Below are 13,252 nucleotides of genomic sequence, written 5' to 3'. Positions count from 1 at the left end.
CCCCACCCCCCGGAGGCCCTCCGGAGGCCGGAAATAGCCCATTTCCCAACTTCCAGTGGGACTGAAAGGCCCAAAAATCAGCTAGCCAGAGCATACATGCGTGCTGGAGCTGAGCTACGGCAGCACTCGCGTGCCCACTGATATGGCTCCATGTGCCACCTGTGGCACCCATGCCATAGGTTTGCCATCACGGTTCTAGGCTTTGGATAATTCTGCCATTTCATGAAGATGACTATGTATATAGAAATTAACATTAGGTATTCTAATTAAATCTTTTAGTTTTAATATTTAAGAACAACACAAAATATTTATATTCCATGTTTTTGAGTAGAAAGTGTAATCAGAATTTGCTGTTGCACCAGATGATGTGCAACAGAGGATTAAAAAAAAATTCATTGACTAAGCAATTTAATTATAGTGCTTTATCAGTTGGGGATTAAGAAATGTATTAGCCTTGCATTCTAATTTTTTACTGTCCAAATTAATACATGTACTGTAGCACAACTATCTTACACTTTTCTGGAGTTATGATTTAAGAAGTAACACAAAAATATATTTTATAGAAAACTGCAGAAAAGGTGTAAGTAGTAAAAATAAACGTTAAATATATTTAAAGACGGGTATTATAAAAATTATATAAACATTCATATACCTGTACAGATATCTGTACAATTAGCACAGCCCCCCCTCCCAAGGCTGCCACTTCTCTCTGTATAGCAACGACTGCATCGCTAATGATCCATCTGTTAAACTACTGAAGTTCGCAGATGACACAACAGTTATCAGTCTCATTCAAGACAATGATAAATCCGCATACAGACAGGAGGTTGAAAAACTAGCCTCGTGGTATGACCAGAAAAATCTGAAACTCAACATACTCAAAACCGTAGAAATGGTGGTAGACTTTAGGAGAAACCCTTCCATACTTCCACCTCTCACAATACTAGACAATACAGTATCAACAGTAGAGACCTTCAAATGGAACTTTCTAGGTTCTACCATGTCGCAAGATCTAAAATGGACAGCTAACATTAAAAATGTCATCAAAAAAGCACAACAAATGTTCTTTCTGTGCCAACTCAGAAAGCTCAAGCTGCCCAAGGAGCTGCTGATACAGTTCTACAGAGGAATTATTGAGTCTGTCATCTGCACCTCTATAACTGTCTGGTTTGGTTCTGCAACCCAACAAGACAGACACAGACTTCAGAGGATAATTAGAACTGCAGTAAAAACAATTGCTACCAACCTACTTTCCATTGAGGACCTGTAAACTTCATGAGTCAAAAAGAAGTCTGTAAAAATATTTACAAAGTATTTTTTTTTAAATTAAAAATTCGATCAAAGAAGATATTCAAAAATTAGATGGAAAAATGGACTCCATTCAGGAGATGATTTCAAAAAACGACCAAAGGATTACAGCCATAGAAAAAAAAAACCAGAACAAACAGAAGAGAAATTAGAGCTGCTAGATGTAAAAATGACAGGCCTTAATAAAGAACTTGAAAGTACGGTAGCACAATTGGAAATGGAAAGAGCAGCATTCTACCTACGATTTCAAAACGTCAGAGAGGAAAGAGATGAAGATCTGACACAAGTAATGGCTGAAATGATCGCCGAGATCTTGCAAAGAGATAAGGAAGAGATCATCAATGAAATAGACGAAGTGTTCAGAGTAAATACTAATTATGCGAGACAACACAGACTCCCAAGAGAAGTCCATGTACTTTTTGTAAGAAAGAAGGTCAGAGATATTGTCTTTAAAATAGCCAAAGAAGAACCAATATATTACAAACAAAAAGAGATAATAGCACTAAAACAAATACCAAAAAGAATTAAGAGAGTGGAGGAAAGATTATGGATTCCTCACTGCATTATTAAACAGAAAACAAATACTATTTCGATGGTTATTGCTGGAAGGAGTACTAGCCACGTGGAAGGGGAGAAAGATAAAAGTGGATACGATAGAAAAAGCACAAAACTTATATGACCAGGTTATGGAACAAGAAGGAACAGATGGCAGAGGAGAGGAGCCAAGAAGGAGAGGCCAAACAATATCGAGCTGAAAAGACCAAATAACCCTACGTGAAGAGAACAATAAGGAGAAAGAAAAAGAGGAAGAAGGGGAAATTCAAGAAGAAGAAAAAGGAGTAACGACAAGAGCACAAGACCAAGCAAAAAAAAAAAGGACAGGAAGTAAAGGAACAAAAAGAAAGGCTAACTTTTAAAAATGGACAGAAATTTGAAAATCATATCAATAATCATAAACAGACTTAACTCTCCTGTTAAAAGAAACCAAACATTTAGAAAATTAATCAAACAAAAAGCAGACATAATATGCCTTCAAGAAATCCACATAAGAAAACAAGAAGAAAAGTATCTACAATGTAAAAAACTAGGGAAATTATACATATAATTAACAGATGAGAAGAAAAAAGGAATAGCAGTTTATGTTAAAGAAGAAATAGAAAGCAAACTCAAATATGTAGATAAAATACGAAGAACTGTGATGATTGAAGTTAATATTAAAGGTAAAAATGTGCTATTAGTTGTGGTATATGCACCAAATAGTGAACAAAAAGAATTTTACCAAAACTTACATGAAAAAATAATAGAACAAAATATAGAAAATGTATGCCTGTTAGGCGATCTTAATGCCATTGTAGACCGGAAAAAAGACTATAGAATAAAAAAAATAATAAGAAACATTTGTTGCCGAAAACATTTTTATCCCTCATAGAAGAACTAAATTTAGTAGACGTTTGGAGATTATATAACCCCAAAGAGGAAAAATATACATACTACTCCAACCTTCACAAATCTTGGTAGACATGGTATGGGCTACGAAGACCTTAACACAGGAGATTCAATCAGTAGAAATAGGGACAAATGATTGGGCTGATCATAACCCAATAATAATAGAATGGAGAGGATGAAGAAAGGGGAAAAGTAGATGGATGCTGAATACACAAGTAATGAAAGAAAAAGAATATACTGAAAGAATAGAAGAAGAACTGAAATGGTTCTTCAAGGATAATAAAAGCCAGACATCTTTACAAAATTTGTGGGACACAACAAAAGCCTACATTAGAAGAATAACATTAGCCTATAATAGCAAAAGAAAAAAGGAGAGGGAAAAGGAATATAACAAAATTTATAGTGAGATTAATAATTGCGAAGAGAAATTACAGGAAAGACCGGGGGATGAACAGATAAGAGTTATTTGGACGGCTGCTAAACACAAATTGAATATACTTGAACAAGAAAAATATGTCAATACATTAAAATTCATAAGACAAAATCAATTTGAACAGGCAAATAAACCGGGGAGGTGGATGGCTTATAAATTAAGAAAAGAAAGGGAAAAACGAATAATTCATCAACTACAGGACAATGAAGGTAAGCTGCATCAGAGCCCAGAAAAAAAGAAAGAGATAGCAATTCAATTCTTTCAAAACCTATATAAGCAAGAAAAGGTGGAAGTAGAAGAAATAGACCAATATTTAAAAAAGGAGGAAATGCCCGTGATAACGGAAGAGGAAAAAAAGATGCTAAATAGGGAGATTACGATGGAAGAATTACAGAAAACTATTAGGAAACAAAAAAACAAAAAAATCCTGGGAACAGATGGGCTACCAATAGAACTATACAAAGGATTAGGAACATAATTAAATGGGATATTATTAGAGATTTACAATGAGGCATTAAAAGAAGCAAAAATACCAAAATCTTGGAAAGAAGCACATATTTCATTAATCTACAAAGAAGGGACAGATACAACACAAATTAGTAATTATAGGCAAATTTCCCTATTAAATACTGACTATAAAATTTTTATGAATTTAATGGCGAATAGATTAAAAATAATATTAAATAACAGAATACATCCAGATCAGAATGGATTCTTGCCGACAAGACAAATTAAAAATAATTTAAGAATGATGATTAACATAATAGAATATTATGAGGTGCATCCAGAGAAACAAGCAGCGCTTGTTTTTTCTGGATGCACAAAAAGCATTTGATCGGGTCAATTGGAAATTCATGACACAAGAAATAAAAAATATGAAATTCGGAGAGAAATTTGAAAAGATAATATCTACAATATACACAAGTCAGAAGGCAAGACTATTAGTTAATGGGGAATTAAAAGATTTCTTTGAAATAAGTAGAGGAGTAAGACAAGGGTGCCCACTCTCACCCCTGCTTTTTATTTTAACCCTGGAGAATCTGCTTAGGAGAATTAGACTAAATAAAAATATAAAAGGACTTAAAGTAAAAGGAGAAGAATACAAGGTCGAAGCCTTTGCTGATGACCTTGTATTCTTCACAGAAGACCCATTAGAAACACAATCAAAATTGATGGAGGAAATAGAGAAATTTGGCAGGGTTAAAAATTAATAAAAACAAGACCAAAATACTAACCAAGAATCTAACAACAAAATAAATAGAAGAACTGGAACAACAATCGGGATTGCAAGTAGTTAAAAAGATAAAATATCTAGGTATAAACTTGACAACCAGAAATATAGCAATTAAAGATAACAACTATGGAGAACTAATACAACAAATTAAAAAAGACCTAGAGAGATGGGGGAAACTTAAACTATCGCTGCTAGGAAGAATCGCGGCAATAAAGATGAATATAGTCCCAAGGCTCCTCTACTTATTTCAAACTATCCCGGTTAAATTAGAAATTGTGAATAAATTAATCGCAAAATTTATATGGGAGGGGAAAAAACCGAGGATAAATTTAAAAACACTACAAGATGATAGATCCAGAGGAGGCTTTGGCCTACCAGCCTGGGAAAAATATTATAGAGCGGCAAGTCTAATATGGATTAAGGATTGGGTTAATTTGGATAACCAAATAGTATTGAAACTGGAAGGTCATGATTTATTAAAAGGCTAGCATGCTTACTTGTGAAACATCGTTAACAAAACATACAAACATTTTAAAAACCATATAATAAGTAATTCACTAATTGACACCTGGTTGGAAATTAAACGTAAGCACTATATGAAAGTCCCAGGCTGGATATCTACATTAGAGGCAACAATGCACCCCAATACAATGCACCCCAACACATCAGCTACTCAAAAAATAATAAGATACAAAGAAATTCTGGATATTAATGGGAGACTCAAATCTCGCCAAGAGCTCAGGGACCAGGGTATAGAAATAGACTGGTGGCCGTATTTACTAATACAAACTAGATATAAAAAAGACAGTGAAGAAGGAAGGAGATATAAAATCTAACCAATTAGATAAATTATTAGAAACTAAAGAGGGAAAATTAATTTCAAAGATCTATAAATACCTACTAGAGTTCGACTTGGCAGAAAACATAGTCAAAGGCCAAATGATAGCTTGGGCTAGGAACATTGGAAGAAATATACAATTGGAAGAGTGGGAAATGATATGGGAAAATAATTGCAGAATAACAAAGGCAACAACGTACAAAGAGAACCACTACAAAATGTGGTATAGGTGGTACCTAGCCCCTGCTAGATTGGCAAAAATGTACGCAAATTGTAATCCGATATGTTGGAAATGCAGACAATCAACCGGAACCTTTTATCATCTTTGGTGGCTCTGCCCAAAAATTAAAAAATTTTGGATAAAAATTAGAATATGGATAACAGAAATAATAGAAGAAGAGATTGACCTAAAACCTGAAATTTTTTTATTAGGCATACTTTAAAAAAGTAGTAGAAAAGAAATAAAATACATCACATTACATATAATTACGGCTGCTAGATTAACCCTAGCCCAATCCTGGAAATTAGAACAGTTGCCAACAGAACAACAAATAACCCAAAAGATATTCATATGTGCAGAAATGGATAGATTAACATTAAAATTAAACAACAAGGAAGACTCACAGTATTACCAAATATGGGACAGATGGTATGAATGGATCAATCAAGGTTAATGTATATATATATTTACATGGTCAAATATTATATATAGATAATCCTGTTTGTTAGTTTTAGTATATATGTAATTTAGAATTGTACTTTCTTTTTTAGAGTTAAGAACGTTTTGTACAATCTTTTATCTTTTTATATTGAATAAAGTTTGTTTTTAAAATAAAAAAAGAAAAGAAAAGAAAATATTTACAGACCCCTCGCATCCTGGGCATAAACTGTTTCAACTCCTACCCTCAAAACGATGCTATAGAGCACTGCACACCAGAACAACTAGACACAAGAACAGTTTTTTCCTGAACACCATCACTCTGCTAAAAAATTAATTCCCTCAACGCTGTCAAACTATTTACTAAGTCTGCATTACTATTAATCTCATCATTCCCATCACCTATCTCCTTCCACTTATGACTGTATGACTATAACTTTGTTGCTTGTAGCCTTACGATTTATATTGATATTGTTTCCTAACAATTGCTAAGTTGTACCTTATGATTCTTGATGAACGTATCTTCCTTTATGTACATTGAGAGCATATGCACCAAGACAAATTCCTTGTGTGTCCAATAAAAAGAAATTCTATTCTATATGAGTATTGGTGGAAACAATGGAAACAGTTTAACAAACAAACAAACAAACAGGAACATTTCATAAAATAAAACAGTTATGCACTATTATTTAGTGGGTATTTGGACCCAATAATAATCTAGTCTAGAACACTTCACAGCATTAGAGCATCTTAAGGCATCCCTTCTCTGAGGCACTCCATATTATACCTAAAGACTGCAGATTCCTTTAACAAATGCTTTGGAGAGACCACGAATGGGGATTTGTCCACTTAAAGTGATTCATTTAACATCTCCTGTTTGACGGTAATGGGTAGGCTCCATTGCAATCATAACATGAAGACTAACTGTATCAAACTGTTAAACATAATGTACATGTATAACAATTACAAATAAGTCTTCAAAATGTGTTGTGAGAAGTATGTTGTACATTAAGTATGATGAAATTAAAATAAAATATTGTATTTCCTGAAAGGAACATAATCTTAAATTTAATACAATCCTAATACAAAAATAATTAGATAAAAAGATGATATAAATTCAGAAAAACTAGTTTCTCTGCATTGTCAACCATAGTTTTCAACTCAATTCAAATTTCAATTTCAATTCAAAGTAATTAAATAGCTCTCAACAAGAAAGTGAAATGGAATACCTTACTCTTATTTTACACTTGTTTTTTTAAACTAATCCACACTATATTACAATATTAGAAATTTATTTGCTTGAGCTCAACTAAAACTAACAGATATAAGTGCAACACGATTTACATACTCACCCAAATATTTGATATAAGTCATTATTTATGGTGACAAGATACATTCCTACACACATATACCGTATTTTTCGGAGTATAAGACACACTTCCCCCCTAAAATAGGGTGAAAATTTGCGTGCGTGTTATACACTGAATGTAGCCCTGCCCAACTGCCAGCCCCCACCCTCCAGCTGTTTTTGGCCTCCACGCATCACCTTTTCAGCTTCTGCACAGTTTTAGACCTCTTCCAGGTTGCGGGGATCACCAGAGCACATCGCTGCCGATCACCGCCTCTGCGCATCGCGTTTTCAGCTTCTGCATGCCCCGTTTTTTGCCTCTGCACATTGCATTTTTGGGCAGTGGAATCGGTGGCGGAGGCAGTGGTGATCGTCGCCGCCTGGAACAGGTCTAAAATTGAGCATTCGGAGGTTGAAAATATGACATGTTGAGGCCAAAAATGCAAGGCACAGTGGCCAAAAATGCAAGGCACGGAGGCGGCAGTGGTCTGTGACAACCTCTGCAGCCTGGAACAGCTGACTGGGGGTATTCTGGGAGGCTGATCCACCCACCAATCAGCTGTTCATGGTGAATCAGGCTGCGATAATGTGCTGAAGCTGACCAGGCTGTTTGCTATTTGCTGCAAGGATGCTAGCCAGATAAATACCGATGGGTGCTGGTATGCAGAGGCAGAAATTGTTTTTCTTGTTTTCCTCCCCAAAAACTAATGTGTGTCTTATACTCCGGAGCGTCTTATACTCCGAAAAATAAAGTACATACACACAAACATAATGTGTTTATATATGTGGATAAATGTATTTATGGTTGTGTGTGTATGCTGTATTCCTTTCAATTTTTAATATAATATATTCAGATAATGGAAAAAGACAAAGGGATCTTTAAAAGTTGCAGATGGCACATGCCATGAATGACCTTTAGAAAATAAATCTGAAACACTGCCACAATGTTGCTAAATATATCTGAGACAAATATGATTCTTTTTCAAGAGACATCCTCCAACTTACTGAAGAGTTAATTGAATAAATTATTAAGTATTCAGTTCAAGTAAAAAATGAACAAAAGAACAATAGCAATTCTATGTGCAGTTTTATCAGATTTGTTCATTGAGAATATTTTCCCTACTTGAGGAAGGGATGAGTTGCAAAACTCATGCAAAATAAAACTAGTAATCAAGCTATGCTCTGATTATGCCAAAGGAATATTTTGCTAATACAATATAAGATTAAATAAGTATATAGTTTATTTGACTTACAGTGGACAGTCACAATTGCTAAATCCATTCTACGATATCATTTAACCTTTCTAATAATAAGAACTGATCCCAATCATATCCAAGAGAAAATGTATAAAATCCATGCTTAAAAAATAATGAAAAACACTCAATTATCAATACTTTAAATCTTGAATTAAAATTAATTGTAACCCAAATAAGAATTCTGATTATAGGAACTTAACTTTCATTGATGTAATACTGTATGTAACTCAAGATTGTTTGGGATTTAACAGAAACTGCCTGGGGGTAAAATAAAGCAGCCAATAAATTTACTCAGTACCCATTCTAATTTCTCTAAATTGACCATAGTCCCTAAAAAAGAGAACTCCATAAATTACCTAAACTAAAACTCTAACCCAGTATAATTATACAATTTGGTTTATTAGGTACCAATGTTTTAATCCATTAGACATTCTATGGCCTAATTAAGTGTTCAGCAACATTCTTATGCTGATCTACTTAGAATTATAGTGCTAATATTTTTTAAAGTTTTGAAAGAAGGGAAATAACTTTGGTATTCTACAATTACTTGGTTGTGATAAATGTAAGTGGTTAATTTTATGCAATTGCCTCAAGTTAAGAAATTAAGTGTTAAGCCAATAATAATTACCCACTACAAAATTATTGTCTCACTGAATGAGTGTCTAATACATACAGAAAGGTGAAATTATCTGACAAAATACATTTCAAATTAGTGTGGCCTTTCAGAAACTTCTTGTATTTCCACGTTCCATCTCAGCTTCCATGGAAAAGGCTAAGCAGAATGTCTGTAAAGACGTTTTGGCATAATCTTGAATGACAAATGACATACTACCAGGTGCCAGGATAGGCAGGGGAATATAGTCACCCCCACTTTCAGCCTTAACTGGAGTAGCTTTGTTCTCAGTGCCCTGAATAATTAATAACTCCTTTGGCAATCAGTCATGCATTCCTTAATGGCACCTAAGGCATCAAATATCCCATTCACGAGCTCCTCCACAAGTAACAATAGACTTTACTACACTGGGTGTTCTATGCCAAGTTGTAAATGACATAATTTAAACTAAACAAGTCACTAGAACAAATATTACCCAGACTCAAAATGGAATGTTTTATTGGGTTTGTTTACATAATATATAGTTGCTAGGTAAACCTGATAAGTATTTGAGATAGATTTGAGATAGACTTTCTTAACATAATTTTTGCCAAGTGACTTCCTTTTTTGCAAAAATAATTAGCATTAAAAATACCTTCATGAAGTCCAGAATGAAAACTTTTTTTGAAGATAAAACACATGGGCAGGCAAAAATATTTGTAAAATTTATAAAAATATATTCTAATGATCCAAGTCTATGTATCTGAATATATCTTCTGCATTTGGTGTTAAACATATAACGATGTATGCATTATACCTGCATATAGGTAAAAATAAATATATAATTTTACAAATGGACACATTTCTTTTAATAATCAAAGCTTTGGTAATGTATTTTATTGAAGCAAATATCTTGACTGTTTAGAACAATTAACTATGTTATAGAATTAAAACAAAATCACTTCTGACAGACATTTAGGACAGTTCTTCTCTGTCTGGGGCTAATAATAAATATAATCCTGCACTGTTTTATTTCATGTTTTTATCATCTTTCCTTCTACTGATGCATCCAGAATTTCTTCTTCTTGAAAAATCTTAGCCTAGAGGGATTTTTCATGATTTAAAACCAAATAATGAAAATATTCAGATAAGATTATTGTAAAAAAAAGGGGGGGGGGTTATCTCTGCAGAAGTGATATTTAAAAACTTTTTTATTGAAATCAAAACTTTAAACTTTCACTATATTCAGTATGTAAAATTTAATTCATAACAAACTAAAATCTAATAACTGTTTATGTTCTGTGACATTACAGTGATAGAAAAGTATACATACTATTCTCAGAAGAATATGTATATTACTTGACCAGATGGTTCTACCTATCAACGCAAAGAACAGATTCTCAACAATGACATATTTTGTTTATTTATTCAACTGCCATAGCCGCCCAAAGATGTGCAGAGATCATTTAATGTCAGCAACAGAGACTGCTGGAAGTACCATCAGTAAGCAATGTAATGTCGTCATGTAATTTTTCTATTAATGACTTCTTTGCTTAACAATAGAGTAGGCATTCCTAATCAGGGTTGTTAGTGAAGACTACCTGTACTTCAAACAAATCCAAAATGCATAGTTTTGAATAAATTTTACATTTACAGTTTTCTATTTTTCATAACTTGGATCCCAACTTCTGACAAAACAAAATATTTTATTTCCAAAAAGATATATGTTTAATTAAGAAATTGAACAGAATGGGTTAATTAAGATAGCAAAATCCATCTTACATTAATCAATCAGGAATAGAAGAAAAGTAAACATGGAAGAAATGCTTAATAAGTTTCCAGTTATTGTTTTACACCTCCTATTAATTCTCATTTAAGGGATTACTTCAAGATCCTCATTTAACAACCATAATTGGGACTGGCAACTCAGTCATTAAGCAAAATGGTAATGAACCAGAGACTTTCCAAATCTATGATTCCACTTTTGCATTAATCCTTAATCTTTTATCATTATTTATTTATTTATTGAATTTATATTGCTGCCTATTCACCCATGGCGACTCAAGGCAGCTTACAGAATATAAAACCACATTTAAAACAATAAAAACTAACAAAAAAAATCAAATAAATTAATATAGTACAATAAAACAAAATTACCCCCCACCTCCCACCCCCTGCCCCAGCGACAGCAGATCACACAAGCCATTTAATGGGCTCCATCTCACTCTGGGTTCCCCAGGCCTGCTGGCAGAACCAGGTCTTCAGTGCCTTCTGGAAAAGTATTAGAGTGGGGGCCATTCTAATCTCTGGGGAAATGATGCTCCAGAGAGAGAGAACCACCACGGACAGAGAAGGCTCTTCTTTTGGGTCCCACCAGCTGTATCTCCCTCGGGGATGGACCCACAACATTCCCTGTCTCCCCACTCTGATGAGTCGGGTAGATGTGACTGGCAAGAGATGGTCCCTCAGATAACCTGATTATGCTTTGAGAATCAGATACTTACTGTTGTGAGAAGATTATAATGAATATAGAATCCAGGTTCAGAAGGAAAATACTCATCAGAAACAAATCTTATCCTGATCTGGTTTCCTTTAGAGATTTGTTTTCCTGGAACAGTAGCAGAACCACACCACCGTCCTAAGACAGTGCCATCACTAGGCTCTTCCACTTCTACGAAGTCATACCTACAGCAAAATATATGCACATACATGTACATTTAATCATTGTTATATGCAGATGGGAATATTTATGAATCAGAGTAAAAGCAAAGTCATGAATATATAAGTACATACAGTAAATAGTAAAGTATTTTAAATGAACAAAAGCAAAAACAGTTAAAAAGAAAAAGGAAGTAAAAAAAAACCATATATGACCACACTGAAAAGTACTCATTCTTGCTGCTTTCCATGTACGGTAAATTCATAATTCTTTTATAAATGATAAATTCCAAGGTTTTTGTACTCAATTAAAATGCACATTCATATTTTATGTTCTGCTGATCTTTCTACCAACCAATGACTACTGAATAAAATAATAGCAATAGTCCATATTATATATATACTTATCCATTTTATTCAACATAATGAGATTGACATAAAAGTTAAACATTTTAAGAACATTTTCCAAAATATGAATAGATGTAAAAAATACTTTGTTGAATTAGTTTCGGTATCATACTTAACTTACGGTTAATGTTCTTAATAATGAATTTGTTATTATATTAATACATTTATTAACAAATTATATTAATAAATCAAATCTTTAATCAGAAATGTTATAAACAATAAATATTTTCTTTCTTTCATATTTTCTTTAACAATGATCTTTGCCTGTATATTTTTAAAAAATCCGCCAAAAATACATGTCTTTGAGATGCAAGCTGAGGTGCATCTGGAGAAAAAATTGAAATCAAAACAGGTTTTAACTGAAAATATTGCCATTTCACAATTTCAAGCATCTAGATTCTTCTTGAAGTAATGTTTTAGAACTTATCTGACAAGAAACCAAAATATTAATGATCTCATTTACAAGTTAATTAAAAAGTATTTGCAATTTTCAAAATGGGATTCTCTCACAATATGAATTGGTTATGTGCGTAAGGGTTACAATAATACTACTGACTCAATATCTTTCAATTGTGAATCCACACTAAATATACCACAATCATTTCTAAAACTGGGCCAAGCACCTGCCAGAATATCAGAGGGGTCACATAATAACTTTCTAATTTTACTACCCCCCAGATGTATGAAACATATTACTTTCTGAAATAGGTCCTTAACTGTTAGCCAGACAGGTGGTTTAGGTCTTCTAACAAAAATTTCCAAGTGGATTTTTCAATAAGATATATTTAAACATTGCTTCTGAAAAAAAGGTTGGTTTTTCAAGCAGTCATTGACAGCATTACTAGGGAATAATTGGAAATAGTAATAGCATCAACATTTCAATTCCAAAATAATTCACTTGACATTAGGGAATTGAAAAGTAGACTCTTACTGAAAAAGGATGTTAGCATTGTCATATCCATAATGACGAACCTATGGCACGTGTGCCAGAAATGGCATGCAGAGCCATCTCTCCAGGCATGCCAGCCATTGGCAGTTGCTCTTCCGGGTTCCGCACATGTCTTCACGCATGC

General features: G+C 33.5%; 1 protein-coding gene across 1 annotated transcript in view; it reads right to left on the bottom strand.

Moving 5' to 3' along the window:
* Positions 1–13,252, bottom strand: part of PDGFC (platelet derived growth factor C) — a 158,394-nt gene that overhangs the window by 31,243 nt on the left and 113,899 nt on the right. Inside the window, exon 3 of the mRNA XM_070948534.1 lies at positions 11,618–11,798. Within this exon, the coding sequence (XP_070804635.1) occupies positions 11,618–11,798 (181 nt within the window). The remainder of the gene's footprint in view (positions 1–11,617; positions 11,799–13,252) is intronic.

Source organism: Pituophis catenifer, unplaced genomic scaffold, assembly GCF_029215685.1.
Source record: "Pituophis catenifer annectens isolate HBS135680 unplaced genomic scaffold, rPitCat1.0.hap2 SCAF_8, whole genome shotgun sequence".
Lineage (NCBI taxonomy): Eukaryota > Metazoa > Chordata > Lepidosauria > Squamata > Colubridae > Pituophis > Pituophis catenifer.
This window is presented reverse-complemented; position numbering and strand designations above follow the sequence as displayed.